At 39.5% G+C, this 27,780-nt stretch overlaps 4 protein-coding genes and 1 pseudogene across 17 annotated transcripts in view; 4 read left to right on the top strand and 1 right to left on the bottom strand.

The window, feature by feature from the left end:
• The first annotated feature begins 43 nt into the window (after positions 1-43).
• LOC108615245 (putative fatty acyl-CoA reductase CG5065) lies at positions 44-14,305 on the top strand. 3 transcript variants are annotated; one of them, XM_089469393.1, is made up of 8 exons: positions 44-351; positions 6,877-7,160; positions 7,232-7,657; positions 12,874-13,072; positions 13,137-13,376; positions 13,441-13,572; positions 13,663-13,788; positions 13,860-14,305. In XM_089469393.1, the coding sequence occupies exons 2-8, from the start codon at positions 6,884-6,886 to the stop codon at positions 13,978-13,980; spliced, it is 1,521 nt and encodes a 506-aa protein (XP_089325519.1). In that variant the 5' UTR covers positions 44-351; positions 6,877-6,883; the 3' UTR covers positions 13,981-14,305. The 3 variants fall into 3 exon arrangements, with proteins under 3 accessions (XP_089325519.1, XP_089325521.1, XP_089325520.1); XM_089469394.1 differs by lacking the exon at positions 44-351 and adding an exon at positions 5,081-5,144; XM_089469395.1 differs by lacking the exons at positions 12,874-13,072; positions 13,137-13,376; positions 13,441-13,572; positions 13,663-13,788; positions 13,860-14,305 and adding exons at positions 11,642-12,080; positions 12,158-12,289; positions 12,350-12,478; positions 12,542-12,775 and having other exon boundaries at positions 61-351.
• On the top strand, positions 9,901-11,417 carry LOC108615244 (putative fatty acyl-CoA reductase CG5065; annotated as a pseudogene). Its single transcript, XR_016270254.1, has 5 exons — positions 9,901-9,939; positions 10,013-10,475; positions 10,585-10,716; positions 10,784-10,912; positions 10,994-11,417. The product of XR_016270254.1 is annotated as a putative fatty acyl-CoA reductase CG5065 (transcript).
• Positions 14,306-14,803: 498 nt separating the features above from the next.
• On the top strand, positions 14,804-24,968 carry Cyp4aa1 (Probable cytochrome P450 4aa1). Of its 2 annotated transcripts, XM_089469392.1 has the most exons (5): positions 14,804-14,916; positions 21,627-22,060; positions 22,171-22,354; positions 22,418-22,801; positions 22,873-24,968. In XM_089469392.1, the coding sequence occupies exons 2-5, from the start codon at positions 22,058-22,060 to the stop codon at positions 23,808-23,810; spliced, it is 1,509 nt and encodes a 502-aa protein (XP_089325518.1). In that variant the 5' UTR covers positions 14,804-14,916; positions 21,627-22,057; the 3' UTR covers positions 23,811-24,968. The 2 variants fall into 2 exon arrangements, with proteins under 2 accessions (XP_089325518.1, XP_017866355.1); XM_018010866.2 differs by lacking the exons at positions 14,804-14,916; positions 21,627-22,060 and adding an exon at positions 15,349-15,673.
• On the top strand, positions 17,087-18,202 carry COX6AL (Cytochrome c oxidase subunit 6A-like). The gene has a single exon (XM_018010874.2). It carries the CDS (start codon positions 17,614-17,616, stop codon positions 17,920-17,922), a length of 309 nt encoding a protein of 102 aa, XP_017866363.1. The 5' UTR covers positions 17,087-17,613; the 3' UTR covers positions 17,923-18,202.
• Positions 24,662-27,780, bottom strand: part of Strn-Mlck (Stretchin-Mlck) — a 46,132-nt gene continuing 43,013 nt past the window's right edge. For 9 of the 10 annotated variants that reach the window (XM_089469377.1, XM_089469383.1, XM_089469376.1 and 6 more), the window contains 6 exons: positions 27,091-27,615; positions 26,690-27,031; positions 26,524-26,625; positions 26,286-26,463; positions 25,482-26,160; positions 24,662-25,362 (listed from right to left, as the gene is read on the bottom strand). In XM_089469377.1, the coding sequence (XP_089325503.1) occupies positions 25,010-25,362; positions 25,482-26,160; positions 26,286-26,463; positions 26,524-26,625; positions 26,690-27,031; positions 27,091-27,615 (2,179 nt within the window). In that variant the 3' untranslated portion in view covers positions 24,662-25,009. The remainder of the gene's footprint in view (positions 25,363-25,481; positions 26,161-26,285; positions 26,464-26,523; positions 26,626-26,689; positions 27,032-27,090; positions 27,616-27,780) is intronic. The other variant, XM_089469379.1, reaches the window with a different exon arrangement.

Raw genomic sequence — 27,780 nt, 5'->3', positions numbered from 1 at the left:
GATGGAGTTTCAGTTTCGATGCGCAGCGCACTAAAAATTCAAAAGTCGTTTCATTCATATTGACAAGCGCACAGCTCGAGGTGTCTCAGTCTTCTTTTGAACGCCGCACAGCGCACAGCTCGCTGCCTCCAGCTTTATATATACATATATATCGGTCTCTTTCTCTCTCTCTCTCTCTATATATATATGTATATATCGCTTTGATCGTACATCTCGTGTGCTCGTGGCAAGCTACAATTTCGATTAAATCATTTTTCTCGTATTTGATAACACGACGCGTTTCGTTTTGGTGTTCATAACGAGTTTTTTGGCTATTGAAACATTTTTCAATTAATTAAAACTTTACAAAAGGTAATTAAAAAAAAAAGAAACAGGTGCACTGCCCAACACTTCGTGCTCTTGCATTTGCTAATAACAACTGTACAAATGTACAACAATAAAACTTTAATAATTATAAGTTAAGTGTCGCTGCAATTGCTTTTAACCTCATATTATGTTTATTCTTATATTTTTGTATTTTCTTGCATTCGCGCAATTAGCTTTGGGCAAAACACTTTTAAATAATTAGCTTCAAACAATTTGAAACATTTGGAGTGCTATTAGCTGACCACCGAAGCGTTTAATTTGTAAACAATGTTTCATATTAATTATTTAAAATATGAAAAAAGAAAGAAACCAAAAAAATGAAACAATTAAAAATGTTGAACTTTGCATCATCAAAAATGCTTTTTGGCTTCAGCTGGGTCACGGCCCATGTCAGGGTCAAGCTGATCTGGTTGATGCCACAGCATCCACATGAGTGAAGCTAGTTTTTCTTTTCAATATGTAAGTTCAAATCATTTCCGCAAAGACCAAATCCTTGAATTCTTTTTTTTTTTATGTGATTTGATCTTTTTGTATACTCTGCTTAATTCGAGCTTAAGTCCATTGAAAGTCTTTGGTAAGGTTTGTCAAGCTCGATTCATAGATTGAATATAATTTTGAGCATTTATATAATGTATAAATTATATGCACAAACATTTCCTCAAATTTGCATTTAATTAGCATATATTAAATATTTTTTATAAAGTCAGTTCCTTTAATTGATTATCGTTTGATTACGCTTAATATTAACTAATTATGACTTTAAATATTCGAAAAAAGTCTTTAAATTAAAATATATATATATATATATTTTAAGGCTACTTTTTATTAAAAAAAAAAAAAAAACAAAAAATAAAACAAGTAAGAAAGCTCTAGTCGAGACTGCTCGACTACGAGATCCCCTGAACCCTTGGAGTGCTAGCTATTTCAATAATTTTTCGCGTCTTTCAGCTTACACAAGAAACACACACACATACACAAACACATACACACACAAGCACCCACGCATAAACACGCATGGGCTGCAGTGTGCGCTTACTATGAGAACTTAATTGTTTAATAACTTTTTTTGTGGACGTACGATCTTCATGAAACTTTCAGATTATGATTATAACATGGATATGCATGTAATTGTCAAAGCACAAGTCTCTAGTATTTGAAATACGCGTTTTACAAAAGTGAGGGTGAGGGGGTGAATTTAGAGGTGGGGGGTAAATTTTAACAAAAACCGAAATTGTATAAATTGCATATAAGCATACATTAAAAATTTGGAGACTCTAGCAATAAAGGTGTAGAAGATATAATTTTATAACTGGTTTTCGATAAGGTTTTTCATCGATAAAAAAAGATCGGGATGAGTTATCGAATTTTAATGATAAACTCGATATCCGCGCTGTAATTACGAACATTTTACAAAAAATTTGAAGTCTCTAGCTCTTATATCTTCGGAAATCGACGCGTTCAAACATACGGACAGACGGACAGACGGACAGACGGACAGACGGACAGACGGACAGACGGACAGACAGACAGACGGACAGGGCCAAATCAACTCAGCTCGTCACCCTGATCAAGAATATATATACTTTGTGGGGTCTGCCACGCCTCCTTCTGCCTGTTACATACATTTCAACAAAACCATTATACCCTGATTTCCCATTTTCAATGGGTTCAGGGTATAATTAGGAGTTCCTTATATTTAAATATATTTTAAAATACAAAAATAAAATAATTTTTTGTTTAATTTTTAAATCTTTTTATTATATATATATATATATATATATATATATATATATATATATATATATCTATATATATATATATATATATATATATATATATATATATATATATATACATATTTTTTTTTAGATTTCATTTTTTTTATTAAAATCATTAAAATCATAATTATAAAAAATTAATACTTTATAAAGCGGAGTTTCACTATATATATATAACACATTTTTAAAAATATATAATTAAAAAAATATTTAATTTTTATTAAATTTGTAAATTAAATGAAAATTATATTATTATTAGAATAATTTTTATGTGTATTTATATTATTATACATTTATGTTGTCATATACAATACATATTTTCATTTTAGCGTATATTTAATTCGTTTATTCTATCTGTCGTGTTTCTATATGTTTATTTCCTTCTTTTATTTCTCTCTTATTTGTATTGATACATTTTGATCATTTTGAGCGTATCTCGAATTAATATTCGTTTCTTTGGGCTTGTGTGTCAATGGCAATCGCTACAAACCTATTTACATACTGGAGGTTGCTGCTTATTATTTATTTATTAACTCATTTGTTGTTGTATATTTTTTTCTTTTTTTGTCTTTTTTGGCTATGTCTTAAACATCTCACATAGTTAGCTAGCAAAATGGCCTAAAGGGACGCCAACCAGACCAGCGTCAAGTGGCAACAGTTCAAAATTTGGTTTTTAGCCATTTCTATCAATTTCATGGTTAATCTTTGCTGCTACCCTGTATTGAGCATGAGCTGGGTATATTAGTTTGCATGACAATTGAAGGAATTTTAGTTGAAATTTCTTATAGAAAACCTATGAATAGAATTGATCTTTGTAAACTTTTAGAGCTAGAGCAAATACTTGAATTTTAATATGTGATATATTCTGATCTTTAACTCTATAATTTTCAATGCTATTTGCTCAGTTACTTTAAGTCATCTTTTATTCGCTTAACACACTCTTATGTAGTTGCACCGATTTTTTCTCATTTCGTTCCAAATCACAAAAAAATTTTGATATGGTCAGAACTTGTGAACTTGAACTTCTATAGACTTTATTTTCGAAATGTAAATCGGCTCTAAAAATTTTTTCTAACTCATATATTATATCTCTGATTAGATCTATCTCCCATTATTATACTAATTTTTATCTTTTTAATCAGCCTATTTTTTATACCTATTACTTCAAGTACAGTAAAGTTTTAGTATGATCATACTATATTATTCTATCAATAATTTTCTTCCAATATTTCGCATCAAACACCCCATGTATGTATAACTTATGCTAGGGTACTCACTCTTTTGTTTATATACTTTTAGTTCTTACCAGTATTTCATTATATCAAGTATAACTTAGATCAATCGAATGGGTTCAAATATATTTGAACTCTAGGTCAACTGCATTTTGCCTCGTGTCTGATTCGACGTTTTTCCGCGTTTTTATTTTCGAAGAAATCCCTAATAATAATACAAACTTGATCGCAGAGACTCTCTGAACTCAATTAATGAGCAGAGAGTAGTGCTAGTACCCGTACTAGCTATCGACTCTATTATCATTGCAAAATGTAAACAACGCATTTGCTTTGGTCTGCTTAAGAAATACTATATAGTAGTAGTAACTAATCAAACCGGTTTTTAAAGAAAATAAAAAAAAACTCATATTAAGTGTTGTCATTTTTTTAAAATAAAGCCAGTTGTCCATAATATGCTAAACTGTGTCATTCATCTCGTGGTGGCTCTAACACGGGCCACAGCCCATCAAATGGTTTGACTACGCATATTTGATTAGAAGCCACGACAAGTGAGCTCAGCAATTTCCACTAAATACAGTTGCAAGACAGCCGCGATACCCTGTAAGTCGAGCATATGTGAGATAAGTCATGCATGACGGCACGGCATGTCAAGAGATCATAAATCATGTTCATTTGATCCGCTTCGCTGGGGCAATACAAACCAATTTCTTGATGCTATAAGCAAAGATCGGGGCTCGAATTACTGGGCATAGCGTCAGTCATAAATGAGGCTATGAAGTTAAGTGAAGCTTCATTTTCTAAACGAATTCTCTTACTCTATTTCTTTAACTATATTAGTTAGCTTTGATTTCACTAAGACTCTGACTTTATCTATATAATCTAGTTTTCTCACTTAAACCCAATATTTGAAGATAAGATTCCAGGCTACAACCTGCTTTAACCTGATCGGCTTATCTATAAATCTAATATTACATGCAACGCAAACGTGCCCAAGATGATGTCTGTCAATTATGTCAAGAACAAATTATTGAATTTGCTTTTCGTTGTCTTCGTCTTCATTTTTGTTAAAGTCAAAGAAACTATTGCAAAATGGATATATGTATGTAGATTTTACGGTAGGCCTTGTCTGGTAACTAGCTCTTGTAAATTATGGCTTAAACGATGCTAATAACGTCGGTGTAGATGTAAGCGCATATGCTTATGCTTGTCAAGTTTGAAGCTTTTATATTGCATGCCACAGTGCGCAAGTTCGTTGCCTAAGTCTTTCGTCTGCCCTCTATAGATGAGCAAAAATGTTTAGCGTTTTTTTTTGCCTTTTTGGTTTCGGTTTCAGTTTCAACTTATTTTGACATTTTCCAAGTGCGACTGTGTGACTCTGTGTGTGTGTGTGTGTGTGGGTTATGGCTATGATTTTTGGTTTTTGTAGACTTTGCGCAGATTTGTTGCCGCCTCGCTATGAATTGGAGATATTGTGAGATCTTGTGTAAGCTGCATGCAGGCTTTTTTTTTTGGTTTTTGGCTTACTTCTGTAACTTGGATTTTCCGGGTCTATAGACAAGGGCGACAAAGTCAGCAAAAGCGGCTTAATTGGCAATAAATATGGAAATGAAGCTATTGCCAGATGAATTAGTAGACAGATGTGAAATGGAAACTCATTGGCAGCTGCTGCAGCTGCCGCGATCGCGACTGCAGTTCAGTTAGCCGTATTCACAAGTTGTTTACGTAGTCTAGAGTCGCAGTACGATTTCTAGTTCAAGGTACAGCAAATGTAAGCAATATCTATATATGTATATGTATGGCTATAAAGTACAATTAGTTGCATTGCCTTTTCATGCTGAGTGCTTTCTCGAAGACTTTCCTTAAACGCTTAACTGGGCATATTTTGTTGTTGTTGTTGTTGCTGTTGGTATCTTGAGAAATATCAAATATATAAATGTATATATGTGCATATATGCTTGGCTCATTTATGGTAAATGGGTCTAGTGACAAAACGCGAGACAGCCCAAAAACCCGTTCAGTGTGGCATGAAATGCACGATTTATCAGACTTATTAGCGGCGGCAATGCACGACCACCAGATGCTCTGTAGATGAGAATGAGCGAAGGAGAGGAAGAGCAGAGCGAGGAGACGTAGAAGCCGATATCAAGAGTGGGAGCTTGACCGAGAAAGAGAGAAAGAATGAGAATGAAACAGAAAAAGAGAAGAAAAACGCGAAGAGACAAAGAGAGAGATAAAGAGCGGGTGAGAGAAAGAGAGAGAGAGAGACAGAGAGAGAATGAGAGAGACCGAGACAGACAGGATGATGGACAGAGATACTGTGAGAGATATCTAGAGAGAAATCAAAAGAGATTTCGTGTAGGCAAGTGAAAAAAGTTAGAGAAAATGGGAGAAGCAAGAAACTACCTACAAAAACTGAGAGAGAGAGGGAGAGATGGAGAAACTGAGCAAGAATAATAAACAGATCCATGCTGAGATATAGAGGGGGAGTCAGCAATAAACAGCAAAGGATTCTTATCTCATTCCAGCAATAGCAAAAGAGAATCAAGCAGCAGAGATTACTTAAATCTACGCAGGGGAGTGCCAACATTGATGCTCTAGTCTGGCATGCCCGTTGCGCACATTCCAGCTGGGTAGCTGTAAGCGAAACCAAGCAGCTTCGCGAATTGAGGCCGTTTAGAAATGTCAAGCTGCGACTGCGTCCAAAGAGCAAAGCCGCTTTTACTTAAAAACAAAAAAATGAAGCTAAATAAAATGAAATGAAAAGTGGCACGATATATTTTGGGCTTTGCGTACACGATTTGGCCAAGTGTAACGCGGACCGCAATGTAAAAACTCCAACTGAAAAAGCAGAAAAGCCGAAAACTCAAAACCCGAATCCAAACCCAAAAGAGCTCCAATCTCTGATTTTGCAATTTTTGTAGGCGATTGCAGAAGGCTATCAAAACGTGGCAAGCGAGCGTGGCTGGTGGCATGCTGCATGCTGCGTGTGGTTGTTGCTAGTGCAGCTTGCAACATACTCTTTCATAAAAACAAACAACAGACACGTTAGACTGGCCTGGCCTGGCCTGGTCTGGTCTGGCTAGCCCGGGCTGGGTCTGGCTGAGGCCTAGCTTCGGCTTGGTCTGGTCTCTCCGGTCTCCTGGCTACGTCGCGTATTATTGCGACGGCCTCTGCCAAATGGAGCTGTTATTGCAGCTGCTATTGTTGTTGTTGTTGTTGGTATTATTATTGCCAGCATTGTATTACTATTAAACCAATCAGCCAGCCGTCCAGACAATCCACATTGCGTAATTGCAAATGCAAAGAAATGCGAAATGCGAATCATTAGAAACCAAAACCCGTTTACAGCATTTCAGAATTAGCCCAGTTTTTTGTTGTTGCTGCTGCTTGCGACACTTGTTGCTCGGCTTGGCTGCTTGTCCGGCATTTGGCTATGAAATCGATAATAATGCGCCCCTCTCACTCATTCATTCCCTCTCTCTTTCTCTGTATATTTGCAGCATCAAGATGAACGATCTATCGCCAGTGCAGGAATACTACAAGGATAAGACCATCTTCATCACGGGCGCATCTGGCTTCATGGGCAAGGTGCTGCTGGAGAAGCTGCTCTACTCATGCCACTCGCTCAAGGAGGTGATCATCATTTGCCGCCCGAAGCGCGGCAAGACGCCCGAGACCCGGCTCGAGGAGATGTTCAAGCTGCCCATCTTTCAGCGCATTCGCGACGAGCGTCCGCACATGCTCAAGAAGGTGACCATCTACCAGGGTGATGTGACCTACGATTGTAAGAGAGCAACGAATTGAAAACTTCTCCCCAAACTCTTCTCTAATCTTTGCTCTCTCAATCTTTGACAGTGTTGGGCCTGAGCGGCGATAGCCTCAAGCATGTGGTGGAGAACACGAATATTGTCTTCCACATGGCGGCCACCCTGAAGCTGGAGGGCAATCTGCGGGATGCCATCGACATGAATCTGATGGGCACACAGCGTGCGCTGAATGTGGCCAAGGAAATGAAGCAACTGGAGGCATTTGTGCACCTGTCGACGGCATTCTGCAACTGCGACCAGGAGGTGATGTACGAGAAGGTCTACGAATTTCCTCACAAGCCGGAGGATCTGATGCGCCTGGCCGAGTGGATGGATGTTAAGACCCTGGATGCCATTACGCCCGATCTATTGAAGCCGCATCCGAATACCTACACCTATTCGAAGCGTCTGGCTGAGCTGCTGGTGCGCGATCATTACGAAACCATGCCGGTCATCATAGCACGTCCCAGCATCGGTAAGTCCAGCCGCTATAAGCTCTGTCTGCATATATCTAGATTCATATATAGCTGCATAACATTAATTGTGGGGCGTCGCCTTGAGGCTTGTCTCTGTTGCTTGGTTGCTTGCTTTCTTAATCATCTCCTTAAGTCTAGTTTTTACCATAAATATATTTTATCTATTTTTGTATTTCCTAACTTTACGAATTTATGTGTTTTTTTTTTGTTTTTGTTTTGTCGGCTGCTAGCTATTAAATTTGTGCCTAAAAAAAAACATAAACAACAAAAACTATGCAATTAATTTTGTCTTAGCTTTTCCTTTTCCTTTTTTCACAAACTGCCAGTTGCAGTAGATTTTGTATATTTTTCACAGTTCACAGTCTCCCAGTTAGCTCTTTAATCATATAGCGTTTTTTTTATGACTTTGGGCCGTTGCAATTGAAATTGAAATTGAGACCTGCGAGTTTTCCGCTGCATGAGCGGCTAAAACCGGCTTTTGCCTCTGCAGCTGCAATTTTTCAATTAGGCTAAAATGTTGATTCAAGCAGTCGAGCTGAACTCTCAGGCTGACCCCGTGCAAAATCTTACCTTTTGGCCAAAAGAAAAATAAAGTCAAGTGTTTTTTCCAAAAATATATTAACGGCTATATATTTTTGGCAGCTGCTGTCTGAGCATGACTAGGCAAAAATTAGGCAAAAGGAGTTAAGCAAAGCTAATTTTGGTATGAAAACTGCTTTATGTCAGAATTAGATGGCTTAGTTGGATTAGTTTGAATTTAAAGTACTATAAATTATTAAGAAATCTCTCTAATTGCTTCTATGAAATATTATACCTTACTGTTTCAAGTAAAATCCAGAGACTGTGAAGCGGCTTTGCCTCCTTTATTAATGAAGATTCTTTGCAATATATTGTAATTATTATAGCTGTCACCAGCGATAAAGCTAAAAGATAAATACTAGTTATCCAGTCTATAATATTTTACTGAATGCCTAAGATATACGTAGTTCTAGTACTTACCGTAGCACTCCCTACTTAGGCAACGCACAATAGAAATTGATCTCTTGCGGTCTGGAACTCTCAATTGGTTAGCACACGATGTGCTTACCCCAATTGTGTTGCACAGTGTATTTAAGACACGCTTTAAGGCCCATGCAAGCTATTTAAATATTGATGGATTAATGACTTTGGCAGCATAAAGTTCGCAAAGTTCAAATCTGTTAGCGCAGCTCTTTAAATTGGGATTGGCAAGTCGTCGTCAAGTCGCGTTGCCTAATTGACAGCCACACTTAAGGCTTTTGTGGGTGTGGCACACGCTCGGAGTTATGTTATGCGCTTTTTCTCTTATGCTGTCTGCAAATTAGGTATGTGTGGGTTTTTTGTTTGTTTTTTTGGTGCTTTGCGCTAACATGTGTCTATTTTTTATGTGCTCATCTGCAAATTGTTTACCTGTGACATATACAATGTAGCTTGTGTTTATGTATGTCAGCGACATAATCCCTTTGCGCGCTTTGTTGACACCGCTCGTCCGACCGCTAAAGCACACGAATCAGACCAAATACAACAAATAAGCAAATAAACAAACAAACAATTGAACCACAAATACAACAACCAAACGCGTGAAACGAAACAAAAAGTGTGTATAAAAGTGTGTTAACTGCTCAAGTCGTTGGCGGGAGATTCACACACATGGGCAGCGCAAGTTTTAAATTTTTGCTTACATTTTGATTAGCTGCTCGACAAAGTATCGATGCTATCAATACAATGTACTTTTAATCGATGATTCCTGTTAACGACTGCCCAGTAATGCTCATCTGGCAGCTCTTCGGCGGACAACTTCTGGTGGCCTTTCACTTTACCACATCTGGCAGCTCTCTACAATATAAGCAAATGTTTTTGAATATTTAATGTGTTGTTCTGTGTGTTTGTGTGGTCAGCCCGCCCTTGTAAACAACCAAAAATAAATAAGCATAAACAGCAGCGCTTGTACAAATATCTCCTATAAACAATTTTCAATAATACTGCACAGACCTATACACACACACACGCGCACATAAGCCACAGACAAACTGTAAGCAAACGTCGTCGTCATTGACCAACAAGTTCAATGAGCATGAAATTTAAAACGGTAAATTCAAATTGAAACTGAAGCTTATAAATCAAATACTACTCTTCCCCGCCCCCTGCCTGCAACTGCAATTAAAAACACGCAAACAAAAACTATCCTCTGCCTTTTGCCTAGCGGAATTATACACTCGCACAAATGACCACGCCTACTCTAAAGCCTACGCCTTCGCCTTTGGTTACGCACATATTTTCCTTGCTGCTGCCGCTGCTGCTGCTGCTACTGCTCCTTCTCCTGCTGCCGATCTTAGAGATCAGGACTGAACGAATCTCCTGCAGTTTCACCATCGGCCTATGAGCCCGTCCCTGGCTGGGTGGATAATCTGAATGGCCCCACTGGTCTCATGGTGGGCGCTGGCAAGGGCGTCATTCGATCCATGCTCATCGATACGCGTCACAAATCGGAGGTCATACCGGTGGACTATGCCATCAATGGTCTATGCGTCATACCGTATCAGTTTACCACGCAGAAACGGCCGGTGGATGTGCCCGTCTATAATATAACGTGCGCCGATCATCGCAAAATGCAATGGGGGAAGTAATCGAGCTGAGCAAAAAGATTGGTTATCAGTATCCAATGGAGGCGGGTCTCTGGTATCCGGATGGCTGCATAACCACCAACAGATTCCATCATAATATCAATGTGGTGCTCTTCCATTGGCTGCCCGCCTATTTGATCGATTTCATGCTCTTCATTTTGGGCCAGAAGCGCTTGTAAGTTTTTGGTTAATTCCATTTACATTTTTGTGGAATCCTGATCGACTACAAATTCCACTTCCAATTCCACCCCCAACTCCCACGCAAACCCCTAAAATTCGCTTAGTATGATACGTGTACAGAATCGCATCTCAGTGGGATTGGAGGTGCTGCAATTCTTTACGATGCGCGCCTGGTACTTCAAGTCGGATGCCTATGCATCGCTCTGGAATATGCTGACTGATGCCGATCGGAAAAAGTAAGAAGCGGTTTACAAATAGAGGAGATGTTTTTGTATAGATCTCTGACTATCGCACATCAATTAGCTTCAACATGGACATGGATCCAGAGGAAACAATACCCATGTACATTGAGTCCTGTGTGCAAGGCGGTCGTCAGTATTTGATGAAGGAGTCGCCCGAATCTCTGCCACGTGCACGTCGCCAGCTCATGCTGTAAACAAGATAACCCTATTTATATATCCATATGTCTGAACACTCATTTATGTTCTTCCCCCTCCCATAATCGCATTATAGGATGTATCTATTGGATCGCGCGTGCAAGACGATCATCGTTGGTTTCCTCGGTTACTGGACGTATGGCCTTATCTCACGCCTTGTGGGCGCCTAGAACGGGACTCACAGAGAGATTTATAGAAGCATATAGCCAAAATATTATTGCTCGCTTTACCAATATAATGCTTAGGTTCGCTTTATGGGGTACAAAAAACGTTTGTTTATTAAATGTTTTGCTTTTTAATGTTAAGTGTTTCGAAATGCAATAAAATAATAACGGTTCGTTAACTTGTATGTGTACGTGTTCGAGTGTTGAAAGTGTCAAAAGAGGATTACGAAAGAGCCAAAAAAAAAAAAAGACTAAAACACAACACCACAAATACACTGAAAAAATCAACCCAAACACCAAAATTGCAACATCTTCAGAGTTTGGCCTATTCTCAAATTCAATGAATACATTTAAGACACTCACAAATCACACGCACTCACACTCATACTCTACTCACAAACACCCACACCCACACACACATACACCACACTTCACACACATCTTATTGGCTTTCGGTTATCATCCAGCTGCCATCATGCAAACTGGGCTTCTTGGTATGTAGAGTGGAGAAGTTATTCCGTTGACATAGTCTAATCTATAGATCTCTCTTTTGCAAATAGTGTCACCGGCTGCTTATGAGCCTTTGCAAGGTTGGGTGGATAACCTTAATGGACCCACTGGCCTGATGATTGGCTGCGGCAAGGGCGTCATTCGCTCGGTGCTGGTGAATAAGGATAACAAGGCTGAAGTTATACCCGTGGACTATGCAATTAATGGTCTCATTGTTATACCCTACGAATTCAATAAGCAGGCCAAGCGACCCGCCGATGTGCCCGTCTATAACATAACAAACGCCGATTTCAGAAAAAAGGCCATGGGCGAAATTGTTGAGATAAGCAAACGCATCAACAAGGAGATTCCATTCAATGCGGGACTCTGGTATCCAGATCCCTGTGTCACCACCAACGAGGTCTATCACAAATTCAATGTGGCCATGTTCCACTGGCTGCCAGCTTACCTGATCGATTTCCTAATGCTAATACTTGGACAAAAGCGATTGTAAGTATCGATCTCAGATAGAGACATTGGGAAATATAGATAAATATTGTCTAACAATTTATCTTCTATATTTACAGCATGATACGCGTACAGCAGAAGATATCCACTGGCCTGGGCGTTCTCCAGTTCTTTACGCTAAATCCCTGGGTCTTCACATCTGATAACTATGCCGGTCTCTGGAAAAACTTGGCCGAGGAGGACAAAAAGATGTAATTATATGAGATAATGATTTGAAATCTTTAGTTAATTTTTATCACTCTTATTTCCAGCTTCAACATGGACATGAATGTCACCCATACAGAGGAGGAATACTTGTATGTTTGCGCGCGTGGCGCACGCAGATTTATACTCAAGGAAAAGGATGAGGATGTACCCAAAGCTCGTCTGCATATGCGCATGTAAGCTGTTGGCATTTGCTTGGTTTGATGTATTCATTAAAATATTTACATATTCTCTCCTAGTCAATGGTTTGTGGATGTCATCTGCAAGACACTCATAGTCGGTGCCTTTTTCTACTATTTGCTGAAGTGGACGGGTGTGCTGGCAATGATCTGAGTTCCTGTTTTATTTCTAGGAATTCTTCAATTTTTGTGGTCCCAGGAATTATGTTTAGTCAATTAGCCAGTAGTTTGTAGTTCGTTTTAAGTTTCCAAGGTTTTCCAAATAAATATACATATTTAGGTTTTTGTACTCTAGTCCGAGCGAGTTGTTTTTCTATAATTGCAAATGTACTATATATAATGTTTGTATTTGTATAATTGAATGTTGAATAATATTTATTCCGCCTGCGCAGTTACGCCCGCTGTCGCGGAGCCGTTGCCGGGCTGGGTAGACAATATGAATGGACCCACGGGCGTTTTGATTGGCGCTGGCAAAGGTGTTATTCGCTCCATGATCTGCAATGGAGAACTCAAATCGGAGGTAATACCGGTGGACATAGCTATCAATGGATTGCTCTTGATACCCTATCATAATAGTCAAGCCAAGCAAAAGTAAGTGAATGAATGAATGAATGATGTAGAACTGAAATATTATAGTTATTTCTATATCTTGCAGATCCCTTCAGATACCTGTCTACAACTTAACTGTGGAAGAGGACAAGAAGCGCACATGGAAATGGGTTATGGACGTGGGCCGTGAGCTGGGTCTCAAATACCCATTCGAGGTGGGCCTCTGGTATCCCGATGGCAATATGACGACCAACAAGTTCTATCATACCTTCTGCACCATCATGTTCATGTGGCTGCCCGCCTATATCATTGACTTCCTTCTGGCGCTTTTCGGACAACGTCGCTTGTGAGTTGACTAGAGAGATACCCTGTAACCAGTTAGCTAACTGATATAATTTATTGGGTTACAGCATGGTTCGCGTTCAGACAAAGATATCGGTGGGTCTGGAAGTGCTGCAGTTCTTCACGACACGCAGCTGGGACTTCAAGTCAACACATTTTCAGCAAATCTACAAAGATATCTCTGAGGCAGATCGTAAAATGTACGACCCACGGGGAGATAACAGCCAGATATTCCATCTATTACCACTTTATTTTATTTTTCATTACATATTTTAATTCTCTTTAAATAGTTTCAAAATCAACACAGACGATGTGGATGATTATGAATATCTGAAGACTAGCATTTTGGGCGGCCGTCAATATGTCATGAAGGAGCCTATGACCTCATTGCCAAGGTCCCGCATACAGCTGCGATTGTAAGTGATATATGCATATAATATATTTTTGGTATATGTTCTGATTGATAATTCCTTTTGTTTTTTCACAGCTTGTATGTATTGGATCGCGTTTGCAAGACGGTTATACTGTGCGGACTATTCTATTGGACCTCCATGAAACTGGGCCTGATCGATCTGGTGCGTTACGGCATTTCGACAGTCAAACATTGAACAATAAACCGGAAACTGGAATTATCATGCCGGATATATATATAAATGAGGAATGCATTTTTGTATAATCGTGTATTTTAGATTTGGGTTGAAGTGGGTTATGTTCAGACTTCATGTATACGTAATTACCATTAAAGTTGTATAGATATTCTTAAGTATATAAACTGAATTCAATTTGAAATGATTTTCACTAGATATATAAGGTTTCGGTGTAAATCTTAATTAGTAAATATCACAAGAAATCATAAAGAATATATGATATCAAATATAATACATATATAATTGGTTTCTTTAATAAATCGTATTCAAATAATGTTCAAGATTATTTAATTTTTTTATTTGTTCTATAAAAGCTTGCAAAGGACTTTTAACTCTTTATGCTCTGATATCGAAATCAACTGATAATATTATATTCAACCGCTCTCGCTCTCAGCAACAACTTTCGGTTAATTTCGTTGTCGATGTCGGTTAAGCGCATTGATCTGTACGAGTGATACTCTTTTAACAAAACTCAACCAGCCCAAGCGAAAAAATCGTTAAAGGAACGAGGCCTTCGATTGTTCTCTAATTTTTCTCTCAATTATTATATGAAAATGTTATATAAAAACTACATACAATATTTTAAAATTTTGTAATAAAACTATAACAAAAACATTTTCATATAATATTTTTATTATTATTACACAGATTACTTTTCAAATATTTTCTTTAAAAATCCCCGCCGCAAAGTCGTCTATATATTTTGTTGTTACTTGCCAGCCCCAAGGTAGGCCACATTTTGGCTTACAAATTCACAATTTGAATGTTCAAATAAACAGCTATTATTATTGAGTCAACATATTCAAATTTTACGGAAACATTTTTGTATAATATTTGGTCACTTGAGACCGAATGGATTTGCGTTCTATGCAATTAATTGCAATTGCTGTGAATCAAGTAAGTTCTATGTTTAAACATTGTCGTAATGGAATTTATAATGCTGTAAGCGAATGCAATAGACTTGTATTTATACTATATATTTAGGTATATATGTGAGTACCTTAAAGGTAGTTCCAGTATTGCTAGTATTTGGAACCATATTTGAAGTATTTGTTCCCGAATGCAAACTGATTTATTTGATATAAATTATTATTATAATTACAGCAGATCATATCATATATAGAATATACTAGATATTGCATAGTATATGTCAGCTTTGGACTACTCAAAGTTCTGATTACTTAGCACTTCATTTAATTCTTTTGAGTAGTATTTGGATATTGTCTCGCCTTATTTGCTGTTTCTTCATCTCCGAAAATGAGGCATCTCGCGTCGTGTGGCTTTTCGTTTTTTGTTACTTTTTTTTTTTTTTTTTAATTTTTATACTCCGAAGTGTGTTTGTCGGCATTGTTGAGCGTAAAAATCGGACACATTGCTTATAAATAGACGTTGCCCGGCTTGAGATCCACCATTTGAAATTCAACTGTCGCCGTGTCGTGAATTGAGCAATTGAACGTGAATTGTGAATTGACAGAGGTGAATAAAGAGTAAAGGACATTTAAAAGACATTTAAATACTATATATAATATATATGTATGTTTATATATATATGTAAATTCTATGAACATTCCGTGAGAGTGAGCGAAGTGAAATATTTACAAGAACTTTCACAAGGTTTTAAATCAAATCAAATAAAATGATTGTGGAAAAAGTGGTGAGTAAAAATAATGAAAGAGCTTAAAGAAAACCTAATCTATATATAAAGTAAGAATGAATAAAAACAATAAATTAATATTTCGTAAAATAAAAATGTGTACAACATACTTATTAAAAATGCAATTGGCAAGCGTGCAAAATTAATTACGCATGCATTAAATAATTTAATAAATATTGTTTTTTTTTATTTATTTTTTGTTTAATATTTTAATAAATTTAAAAGCGCTTATTTGGCTTGTTAGGTTTCTTAAATTTATTTTACTAATAATCGTTAATAATCGTTTTTATTCCATTTTCATTTTTCAATTTTCAAAGAAATTAGTATATATAAACTTTAAATTATATACTAATGAATATTAATTACAATACTAATGAATATTAATTGCAATAGGTTTATATTCTTCGGAGGAGTTCTCTCTCTCTCTCCCTATCTCTCTTTGCTTACATATGTATATGTTTAAATATTGCAGAGCAGATTATCGAAACTATTAGAGCAAAATAAATTTATTTAAATTATGTAAAATATATAAAATTAAAATTTTACTTAAGTTACAAATTCCGATTGTTGGCGCTCTTTAACTTGAACAGAAATCTCATTATTGTTAACAACTTTTGTTTTTTTTTTTTTTTTGTTAGCAAGGCACGTACGCAGTTCCGTTGCCCAAACGGTTTCGTGGATTGGGGGAAGCGTTTAGTTATTTGTATACCCTGAACCGATTGAGAATGGGATATTGGGGTATATTGGTTTTCTTAAAATCTATTTAAAAGGCAGAAGGAGACGACGGAAGAGTCTACATATATATAGCCCTAACCGTCTGCCCGTGAAACCTAGAGTGCTCAGGGGATCTTCTAGTCGGTAACCCCACACTACAGTTATCTCTTTAATTTTAAGTTTGGGTTTGGGCGTGTGTGAGCTAAAGAAAAAATAACGATGCTGATGATAATTTATAGAATTAGTGAGAAATAATCTTGTACATTTATTAGTGGGCAGGTGTGAAAACGTTGTGCAAATAAGACAGTTAGCCACATGGCTATGATGGATGATTATCTATCAACTTCCCCATATCTTTCGTATAAGCAGTATTTAACATCAGCCAGAGTTCGAATTATTCATATTTTGTTGTATTGTGTTGCCTTGGCGAACTTTTCTAGCTAGGATCAACAATGTGAATCAATGTTGAGCTGTCTTCTAGAAGGGTCCAAACAAATCGTTTGTTCTTTTCTGAGAAATTTTGGACTTTAGTACATTTAGCAAATTATGAATTTCATTTATGAATGTTGATGCTTAATGCTAATTTAATATTAATCCCATAATCGATTGATCGTAAATTTAACTAAATTTCATTTGGTTTAATTAGACGCATCATTGAATCGAAAATTCTTTAATTGCGTTGATATTTGCACAATTAATTCATTCAAGTTATTTGAACAAACAGCAGCTGCAATTAACTGTTAGCCACGTGGTTGAATATTAAATATAATTAATATTTGCGAACGTTGGCTGGTTTTTCAGAACATCGACTAATTAATACATTATGGTCTAACTAATTAGGCCAGATAAGCTGGCGAGCTGTGGTAATATAAGCATATGCGTCAAGCAATTTATCACCTTTGCATTGAAACTCTACTTATGCATTTCGAAATCTCAGAATAGGCTATTCTTTAATCTATTCTCATGCTATTGCAGTGTATGTGCGTGTGTGTGTATGTGTGGGTGCTTTGTCTAAAAATTCAATCGAAGTTGCTTTATGACATTGCTACGGTCTAGAATTTTATTTACTTTCAAATCGAGCATACTAAACATTTAGAGCTTTGTAGTAAATACATATGTATATATAACATCTACATATATATTTATATATATACATTGTATGTGTATATTCTAAAACAGAAACTATACTTATACAAATTTTTAAAAATTCTAAAGAACTCACGAAAATGTCGCAATTTTGGGAACGGTATGTGAAGCCTGCATTTAGCCAGGCCAAAAGCAATCTGCTGCAACTCGGCAGCCAACCTCGCGGTGCATTGCTCTGGAAGCGTGTCACCTTTCTGGTGGCCACGCCAGCCATTGGGCTCTGCATGATCAATGCCTACAGCGGTGCACGTGCACCGAAGCCGCTGCCGCCGTTTGTCAAGTACGAGCATCTGCGGCGTCGCAATAAACGTTTTCCCTGGGGCGATGGGGAGCGCAGCCTGTTCCATAATCCTCATGTCAATGCATTACCCGACGGCTATGAAGCTTAAGAAGCTACAAATAGAGATCGGGAACGGCAAGCTAGAGGTAGCGGAAGCCTGAAGGGAACCCGCTTTGAAAATTCTATATTTCTACATTTTGTGTTGATTGATTGTACTATTGGGCAGTTCGTTAAGGACCGTTTCGTTCATGTGAAGATCGTTCAAGGAACCAACAGAAGTAGCTGTCCTCCCCCAATCCCCAGCACTTGCAGTAGCGCCAGTACCCCAAACCATAAATAGTAGCATTGTAAAGCAAATAAAAACCGTACCGTACCCGCACAGACACAAACCAACACGCGTTCGTCAATATTGTCGCTGCAGACCAACTATATATATACATATGTATATCTATGTATGTATGGGGAGGCTTATAGTTTATTTAGGTATATTTAGCTGTTAGTTTTTATTGTGTGGGCGTGGCCTGGCGACTTTCGCTTTCGGCAAGTTACGCGTAAGCCAAAAAAAAAAAAAAAAAAAAAAAAAAATCAAAAATTTGATAACCGTTCATAACTAATTTGCCATGCTGCACCTGTACTTCAACTACAATATATATTTCATTATATTTAAATGCATATACTCATATATTTACATATACATGTGTAATATACATATATGTATTATACAACACTTACAACCACCATACACAGTTGACCCTGAATCTGAGGCTTGTGTTGTGCGCGTGCTCGTATGTCTCTTCAATTCAACATTTTTCTAGGGCATCAATGTGCTTTTATATCACACTCCTTAAAATATTGGTTTACCTCTATAAAATTGAATAGTTCCTTTATTTTGTCAGGATTTTCAGACATTAATATTGCTATATTTTTTTGCACCTGCCTTTTCATATCTAATCGAAGATCTCATAACTTCAGCAACGCCTTTCTACACGGTTCTCACTCATTTACTTTTGGAATGTTCTATGGGTAATTTCGGCAGTTTCCATTTATATACTATAGTTAAGTACTTAATTCGGTTTGATGACACATTTAACGTTACGAACTGGTATTTAAGGCTTTATTTTGTTTTTACTTTCTGGGTCAGTAAACAGCTGACATTCGAGTGATCGTGTTGAATTGGTTACGTTGAAAACCCAAAAAAAAAAAATGGAACAGAGTCTGGGAAAAAAGGCCAAACTGAAAACGTGCGCCCATGATCTGCAGCTGGTGATCATCATTAATCAATTCATTTGTTTGGTAGTTGTTTTATTTTATGAATGGGTGCCGTCCTGTCAAATGTAGCCCTGAAAAAATGAGATACTGAGTGTGAGGATGAGAGACAGGGAGCGGGAGAGGGAGAGGGAGAGAGAGAGAGTGACAGAGTGAGAGTGAGGAAGGGAGGGGAGAGGTATCTGTATCTGTATCTGTATCTGTATCTGTATCTGTATCTGTATCTGTGTCTGTATCTGTATCTGTATCTGTATCTGTATCTGTATCTGTATCTGTATCTGTATCTGTATCTGTATCTGTATCTGTTATCTGTATCTGTATCTGTATCTGTATCTGTATCTGTATCTGTATCTGTATCTGTATCTGTATCTGTATCTGTATCTGTATCTGTATCTGTATCTGTATCTGTATCTGTATCTGTATCTGTATCTGTATCTGTATCTGTATCTGTATCTGTATCTGTATCTGTATCTGTATCTGTATCTGTATCTGTATCTGTATCTGTATCTGTATCTGTATCTGTATCTGTATCTGTATCTGTATCTGTATCTGTATCTGTATCTGTATCTGTATCTGTATCTGTATCTGTATCTGTATCTGTATCTGTATCGTATTGTTCTGTATCTGTATCTGTATCTGTATCTGTATCTGTATCTGTATCTGTATCTGTATCTTGTATCTGTATCTGTATCTGTATCTGTATCTGTATCTGTATCTGTATCTGTATCTGTATCTGTATCTGTATCGGTATCTTGTATCTGGTATCTGTATCTGTATCGGTATCTGTATCTGTATCTGTATCTGTATCTGTATCTGTATCTGTATCTGTATCTGTATCTGTATCTGTATCTGTAATCTGTATCTGTATCCTGTATCTGTATCTGTATCGGTATCTGTATCTGTAATTGTATCTGTAGCTGTATCCTGTATCTGTATCTGTAATCTGTATCTGTATCTTGATCTGTATCTGTATCTGTATCTGTATCTGTACTGTATCTGTATCTGTATCTATCTGTATCTGTATCTGAATCTGTATCTGTATCTGTATCTGTATCTGTATCTGTATCTGTATCTGTATCTGTATCTGTAATCGGTATCTGTATCTGTATCTGTATCTGTATCTGTATCTGTATCTGTATCCTGTATCAATGTATCTGTATCTGTATCTGTATCTGTATCTGTATCTGTATCTGTATCTGTATCTGTATCTGTATCTGTATCTGTATCTGTATCTGTATCTGTATCTGTATCTGTATCTGTATCTGTATCTGTATCTGTATCTGTATCTGTATCTGTATCTGTATCTGTATCTGTATCTGTATCTGTATCTGTATCTGTATCTGTATCTGTATCTGTAATCTGTATCTGTATCTGTATCTGTATCTGTATCTGTATCTGTATCTGTATCTGTATCTGTATCTGTATTGTATCTGTATCTGTATCTGTATCTGTATCTGTATCTGTATCTGTATCTGTCTTATCTGTATCTGTATCTGTATCTGTATCTGTATCTGTATCTGTATCTATCTGTATCTGTATCTGTATCTGTATCTGTATCTGTATCTGTATCTGTATCTGTATCTGTATCTGTATCTGTATCTGTATCTGTATCTGTATCTGTATCTGTATCTGTATCTGTATCTGTCTCTGTATCTGTATCTGTATCTGTATCTGATCTGTATCTGTATCTGTATCTGTATCTGTATCTGTATCTGTATCTGTATCTGTATCTGTATCTGTATCTGTATCTGTATCTGTATCTGTATCTGTATCTGTATCTGTATCTGTATCTGTATCTGTATCTGTATCTTGTATCTGTATCTGTATCTGTATCGTATCTGTATCTGTATCTGTATCTGTATCTGTATCTGTATCTGTATCTGTATCTGTATCTGTATCTGTATCTGTATCTGTATCTGTATCTGTATCTGTATCTGTATCTGTATCTGTATCTGTATCTGTATCTGTATCTGTATCTGTATCTGTATCTGTATCTGTATCTGTATCTGTATCTGTATCTGTATCTGTATCTGTATCTGTATTTCTGTATCTGTATTGTATCTGTATCTGTATCTGTATCTGTATCTGTATCTGTATCTGTATCTGTATTGTATCTGTATCTGTATCTGTATCTGTATCTGATCTGTATCTGTATCTGTATCTGTATCTGTATCTGTATCTGTTATCTGTATCTGTATCTGTATCTGTATCTGTATCTGTATCTGTATCTGTATCTGTATCTGTATCTGTATCTGTATCTGTATCTGTATCTGTATCTGTATCTGTATCTGTATCTGTATCTGTATCTGTATCTGTATCTGTATCTGTATCTGTATCTGTATCTGTATCAGTATCAGTATCAGTATCAGTATCAGTATCAGTATCAGTATCAGTATCAGTATCAGTATCAGTATCTGTATCTGTATATTTGCATTTGTATCTGTATATTTGCATTTGTATCTGTATATTTGCATTTGTATCTATATGCCGATTATTTATGTATTTCCATCTCTAATGCCCGTCCTTGCCCTGATGCTGAATCAATAGTTGCCGAAATGTCGAGACTTGGGCATACATAATCGAAATTCAGCTACATGCACACATTCAGAGATTGATGCGTGTGCGTGCGTTGGCCATGTGTGTATTAAATGCGTATACGACGTGTTGACTCAAACAATTCACACCGATTCGCAGGCACTTTCGATGATCATTTCGAAGCTTATGGATGATGAGTATTTACAAAAACTTACGACATGCCGCGACTGGCTCATACGATGCTCAAGCCCCTCAATATACATACTCTAATGACGTTCCCAGTTAATTCGATTTTATACATATATATATATTTATACATACCTGTGCACATGAATATCCGAGAGATATGTATCTAAATGCAATTAAACTGAAGTGCGCTCGAGGTCCAATTGGCACGGGCGGCTTAGGCAAATATATTTTACGCACTTAATTAAATTGCCTAAATGGTAAACAAATTATGAAGAGTAGCCACTTGCTTAACTAAACACACGCTTTACCCTGTCTCTATCTCACTCACACTCTCCCTCCCTCTCTCTCTTTCTCGTTGCATATGTAGCTGGAGCGTGCTACCAGATCGGAGCTGTACAGCGCTCTGGCCCTGCTGGTGCTCTCGCTGAGCATTTACACGTTCTACACACAGCTGCAAACGTATCTGAGGTCCGTGCTGCTGTCCCTGCGTCTCTCTGGGCCACCTACGCTGCCCTTTCTGGGCAACTGTATGCTGATCAATGAGAAGGATCGTAAGTGCTGCAAATGTATTAAAAATTATATTATGTATACGCCATGTCTGTCATCCTTTGCAGTTATGCGAAAACGCGCCGCGAACGCCTTTCATCTGTATGGCTCATTGGTGCGCATTTGGGTGCTGCTGTTTCCGTTCTTTGTGGTGCTGCAGCCGGAGGATCTGCAGGTCATACTCTCCTCCAAGAAGCACACCAACAAGGTGTTCATCTACAGGCTGATGCACAACTTTCTGGGCAACGGCCTGATCACCAGCAGCGGCGACAAGTGGAGCACCCATCGCAAGCTCATACAGCCCGCATTTCATCTCAGTCTGCTGGAGAAGTTCATTGATACATTTGTGGATGCGTCGCAGTCGCTGAACGAGCATCTGAATGCCTCGGCACTGGACATGGAGGTCAACATAGCCAAATATGTCAACAACTGTGTGGTCGATGTGCTAAATGGTAAGTCCCGCTTCAGGCAATCCTAATCTGATCTGATCCTAATCTCTCTCTTTCTCTCTCCTGTCTTGCAGAGGCTGTGCTTGGCGTGCCCATCAAGAAGAAAGGCCTCATGGAGGATTCGCCGTTTCGCAAGGGCAAGCTGATGATACGCGCACGTTTCTTGCATCCCTGGTTGCTACTGGACGCCATCTATCAGCTGACATCGCTGGCCAACGATGAGCTGAAGCAGAAGAAGCGTCTGAACGATTTTACGCGCCAGATGATTAAGAGACGTCGTGAGATTATGGCCGATGCGGCCAACAACAATTTGGAGCGCAAATGCTTCCTGGACTATATGATTGAAATCTCCGAGAGCAATCCGGACTTCAGCGAAGAGGACATTGTCAATGAGGCGTGCACCTTTATGCTGGCTGGGCAGGATTCGGTTGGCGCTGCTGTCGCCTTCACCATTTTTCTGCTTGCCCAGCATACGGATTCGCAGGCGCAATGCTATGAGGAGCTGGAGCGCATTTTTGACCACACCAATCGGGCGCCCACAATGAGCGATTTGCGCGAGATGCGCTACTTGGAGATGTGCATCAAGGAGGCACTACGTCTCTATCCCAGCGTGCCACTCATCGCCCGCAAGCTGGGCGAGGAAGTGCGTTTGGCCGACTACACCTTGCCGGCGGGCAGCAACATCTTCATTTGCCCATATGCCACACACCGTCTGGCGCACATCTATCCCGAGCCGGAGAAGTTCAAGCCGGAGCGTTTTAGCACAGAGAACATGGAGCAGCGGCATCCATATGCCTTTATACCGTTCAGTGCTGGACCGCGCTACTGCATTGGCAATCGGTTTGCCATCATGGAAATCAAGACAATTGTCTCCCGCCTACTGCGCAGCTACCAGATCTTGCCCGTGCCTGGCAAGACCACCTTCGAGGCCACATTCCGCATCACTCTGCGCGCCTCGGGCGGTCTGTGGGTGCGACTGCGGCCACGCCAGCAGCAGCAGGAGACGATATAGTGAACCAGCAATGGAAGCCAATTAGTGTAGGGAACGAGATGAAGCCAATTGTTGCGGGCTGGTAAAAAATCTATCTAGAGAAGCGACATGAGATGTGGGTCCTCGCTTTGCTCCATCCTTTTAGCGTAGCTTCAATCAGTGACTACATTCGAGAAGTTTGAGGCGGCACAAGTGCAATTCAAGCAGAGCTCGAGCAAGGCATTGCTTCTTTCAGTTAATCTTTGTCTGAATTTAGTAGACGATCTTTGTTTCTTTCCTCAAACTCAGCTTTAAATATGTTAGGAACTAATTGAACTACTTTCGAAAAGTTTGAGGTGGGATAAGTATAAGTCCTGGCAAAGCAAAGCTTCTCGCTGATAGCTTTAACAATTGTTGAGACTTTTAAAGTTTCTTTTTCATGCTTCTTCCTCTAAGCTCACCTTAAATTCTTTAGAGATATGATAGCAGTTAGACTACATATGAGAAATTTGAAGCGAAGAACTTGCAAACGAGAAGTAAAGCTAAAGAGAGCAACCTCAGCCTGTTTCCTATAATGCTTTTCTCAGTTATTAGCTTTATAGCTTATCTAACTATATAGAAATCCACATTGAGCGAGAATCAAGCATATAAATATTACTATTCCTAAGCTTGCCTCGTGTTTGCCTTTAATCAAATTTAAAGAGAGAAACAATACGCAGCACGATAAACACTTTACTTCCAAAAAGGCTTCTCACTTTAAGTTTAGATTGAGCTAATTGTTGTAACTTACTTTTGCTAGTCGCAGCACAAACTTCTCGTTCGTAGCCAACCCCTTAAATAATTGGTTGGGTCTACATATGGATGCTTGCCCAATAAGTTAGACAGCGTTTGGCTTCGTTACATTAACTTTAATTAGTATGGTAAATAGATGTATGTATATAAATCGATACAATAATTTAAATATTTAGCCTTTGTCTAGCCTAAGTGCAGTGCGGTGTGCCTGTGCCTGTGCCTAAAAATGTTTTGGGTGCCATTTTGGATTCGGATTTGGATTATAATTAGTTCGCAATTGCAACTATATATATATGTATATATATAGTTATATAAATATACATATGTATATTCGAGTGTTTTTTCGTACAGATTTTCCTTGGGTTTGTTTTTACACAATAGATAAAAAAAAAAAAAAAAACAAAACAATAATAATAAAGTGAAATAAGTAAATCAGAGTCATTAAAAAGCTAGGACGTGATATGTTTCGTTTCGTTGAATCTATTGATGAGACGTCGCGCACGTGATTCATGCCCCTGTCCGTGCTCGTGTCCATGCCCGAGACCATGACCGTTCCCATTTCCATTTCCATTACCATTTCCACCTCCAGCTCCATTTCCATTGCCATGCCCCTTGCCATTCGTCGCCTGTCGCTGTGCGCTGGCCACCGTGTGCTGTTGGGCAAGACGCTCCGTCGTCTCACGTACTCGACTGCTCAGCCGCGTTGGCGTTGCTGAACGCTGTGGCAGCGGGGAGCTGGGCATGGACTGGGTTTGTGTTGGCTTCGCTTTAATGGCGACAGCGGGCCTGCTCGCTGGCTCAACTATAAACAAAGGGACAGAGAGAGAGAGAGAGAGAGAGAGAGAGAGAGAAAGAGAGAGTGAGAGCGTGAGTATAGGGTATTATGTAAGTCGTATGCATGCTATAAGCAATATGTGTTACGTTTGCTGATGCGACCCATGCTCGCGACCTTGGCGATTTTGTTGGGCTCGATGGCAGGTTTCTTATGTGCAGCAGCAGCAGCAGCGGCATTTGATTGCTGAAACTTGTGCTTCAGCTGGGACACCTTCAGCTTGGGCTCGCAAATGGGTTTGATATGCGGCTTGAGCTTTTCACGTGTGCAACTATCCTCCAGCGACTTCTTGCGCATCTTGACCGTATTGGTGAAATCGGAGAGCATTATGGGCTCACTCTTGACGGACAGGTCCAGTGATGGCAATGCACTGGCCGCATTGTCTGCCGTCTCGCTCTGGCTGGCCTTGGCAATCTGCTCCAGCTTGCACTTGGCCAGCGTTAGCAGCAGCGTCTCCTGTGTGCCCAGGCTGCCATTGGAGCACTCGCTGTAGCCGGAATCACTGCGCTCGCTGCACTGCGATTTGTCGCGCAGTTTGAGGCTCGTCGTCTTGCGCTTGTCCACATGCGGCATCTCGCCCGTAAAGTCATCCTCCTCCTCGTTCAAGGAGGCCATTTGCGTGCTGCACACGTTGACGGCGCTCAGCATGCTCAAGCCGGAAATCGAGGGACGTGGACTACTGAGAGCGCCCATGGCAATGGCCGAATTGCGACGCGAGGCGGACAGCGTAGCCATGCGACCCAGCGCCCGTATAGCATTGCCCGTTTTCTAGTTGTGCAGCAAGCAGCAGCAAAGCATTGAAGCAGGACAGGATTCAAATGGCAAAACAACAAAAGTGAAGCAGTTGTTAGTTCGGAAGGGCATTGAGCAGGCAAGCAGAGGCTTTTACTCACCTGCCATTTGCGTCGTATAATGAATTTCTTAAGCTTGTCTGTGCAGATTTTGTTGTTGCTGAGATTCTCATCGTGACGCTGGCAGAGCCACTTGGATTCGAGACACTGCTGAGCAGTCAGGCGCGACTCCTTGCGATGCACTAGCAGCTGTGAGATAAAGTCCTTGGCCTCTTGCGAGCTGTAAGCAGAGTTTGCGTTCAGAGATTCACATAGTTAAGCATGGAGTGGAGCTACATACACGCAATCGAAGGCCTCGTCATCGTAGTCGTAGTCCGCACGTGTTATATTCGAAAAAGTCTCCACATCGGAGTCACCCATGAAGGGCGATAGGCCCGAGAGTCTGCAACAGAAGGATTTGAGCGTGAGCTTAACTAAAAGGGAATTCATTTGCTTTCGGCACTCACAGCACATAGCATATGACGCCCACGCTCCACATGTCCGACTTGAAGTCAATGGGCTCGTAGCTTATGATCTCTGGCGGTATAAATTCCGGCGTGCCAAAGAGCACGCGCACTGGCGCCTTTGAGTCCAGGCGCTGGGCCAGACCAAAGTCAATGATCTTGATCTGGTGGCTGGTGCGCGTGTGGCACATGATATTCTCCGGCTTCAGATCCAAGTGGACGACGCTCTGGCTGTGCATGTAGGCAACGCCTTCACACACCTGTCGCAGGAATAGAATGCAGTCCAGCTCGGTCAGCGTAAAGTCATCTGCAACCACGCGCTCGAACAGCTCTCCACCCGTAATGCTGTATGAATAAAATCTCTTAAATCAAAAACTCATTTAGAAGTAATTCCCATCACTCACTATTCCATGACCATGACGATTTCGCGTGGACTCTCAAAGGAGGCGGCCAGCTGCAACAGCTTGGGATGCTGCAGCGAACGCATGATGGATATCTCTTCCAGCACTTTCTGGCGATCGCGCGACTTGATGCACTTGATCACCTTGGCGGCCAGCAGCTGTTCGGGGTGTGCGCGTTCCTGCACCTTGTAGACGACACCGAATCGTCCCTTGCCAAGCTCCTCAATGATTTCGAAACGTGCCTTGAAATCGCCGCCCGACTGGACGCTCACCGCGCTCGTGGGATTTGTTGTGTTGCCAGCATCCACTGTGCTGGCTGGTCGTGTTGTCTGCACCCACTCACTGACCTGACTGGGTGCACTGCGTCCGTGTATGTTCTCGGCGCGCACACGAAATCTGTACTGCAGCTGGGGCAGCAGCTCCTTGACGGTATAGGCCAGCGTATCCACAACACGCGCCACCTGCTGCCAGTCAGCGTTGTCCTTGACGCTATCACAGTCCGTGGGATTGCAGCTCTGCATCTCGATGCTGGGAGGGGTATAATAAAAGAAGTAAAAGTATAATTTTTATTATTATTACAAAAAAGACTACTCTAGTCAGGAGTATTCGAATAGGAAACAGAGAGATACCGTTTTCTACTCTACCCTTCAATTGTTGGGTGAGGAAACAGGAATTCTCCATCTCTGGAAATCT

Source organism: Drosophila arizonae, chromosome 5 (assembly GCF_054131065.1).
Source record: "Drosophila arizonae isolate 15081-1271.41 chromosome 5, UAZ_ARI_1.0, whole genome shotgun sequence".
NCBI classification, from domain to species: Eukaryota; Metazoa; Arthropoda; class Insecta; order Diptera; family Drosophilidae; genus Drosophila; species Drosophila arizonae.
This window is presented reverse-complemented; position numbering and strand designations above follow the sequence as displayed.

Coding starts and splice junctions, on each gene's coding strand:
- Cyp4aa1 (XM_018010866.2), top strand. Junction 22,355..22,417: donor GCTGATCAATGAGAAGGATC/GTAAGTGCTGCA, acceptor CATCCTTTGCAG/TTATGCGAAAACGCGCCGCG. Junction 22,802..22,872: donor TGTGGTCGATGTGCTAAATG/GTAAGTCCCGCT, acceptor CCTGTCTTGCAG/AGGCTGTGCTTGGCGTGCCC.
- LOC108615245 (XM_089469393.1), top strand. CDS start 6,884: ATGAACGATCTATCGCCAGTGCAGGAATACTACAAGGATAAGACCATC. Junction 7,658..12,873: donor CATAGCACGTCCCAGCATCG/GTAAGTCCAGCC, acceptor CCGCCTGCGCAG/TTACGCCCGCTGTCGCGGAG. Junction 13,573..13,662: donor TCTGAGGCAGATCGTAAAAT/GTACGACCCACG, acceptor CTCTTTAAATAG/TTTCAAAATCAACACAGACG.
- COX6AL (XM_018010874.2), top strand. CDS start 17,614: ATGTCGCAATTTTGGGAACGGTATGTGAAGCCTGCATTTAGCCAGGCC.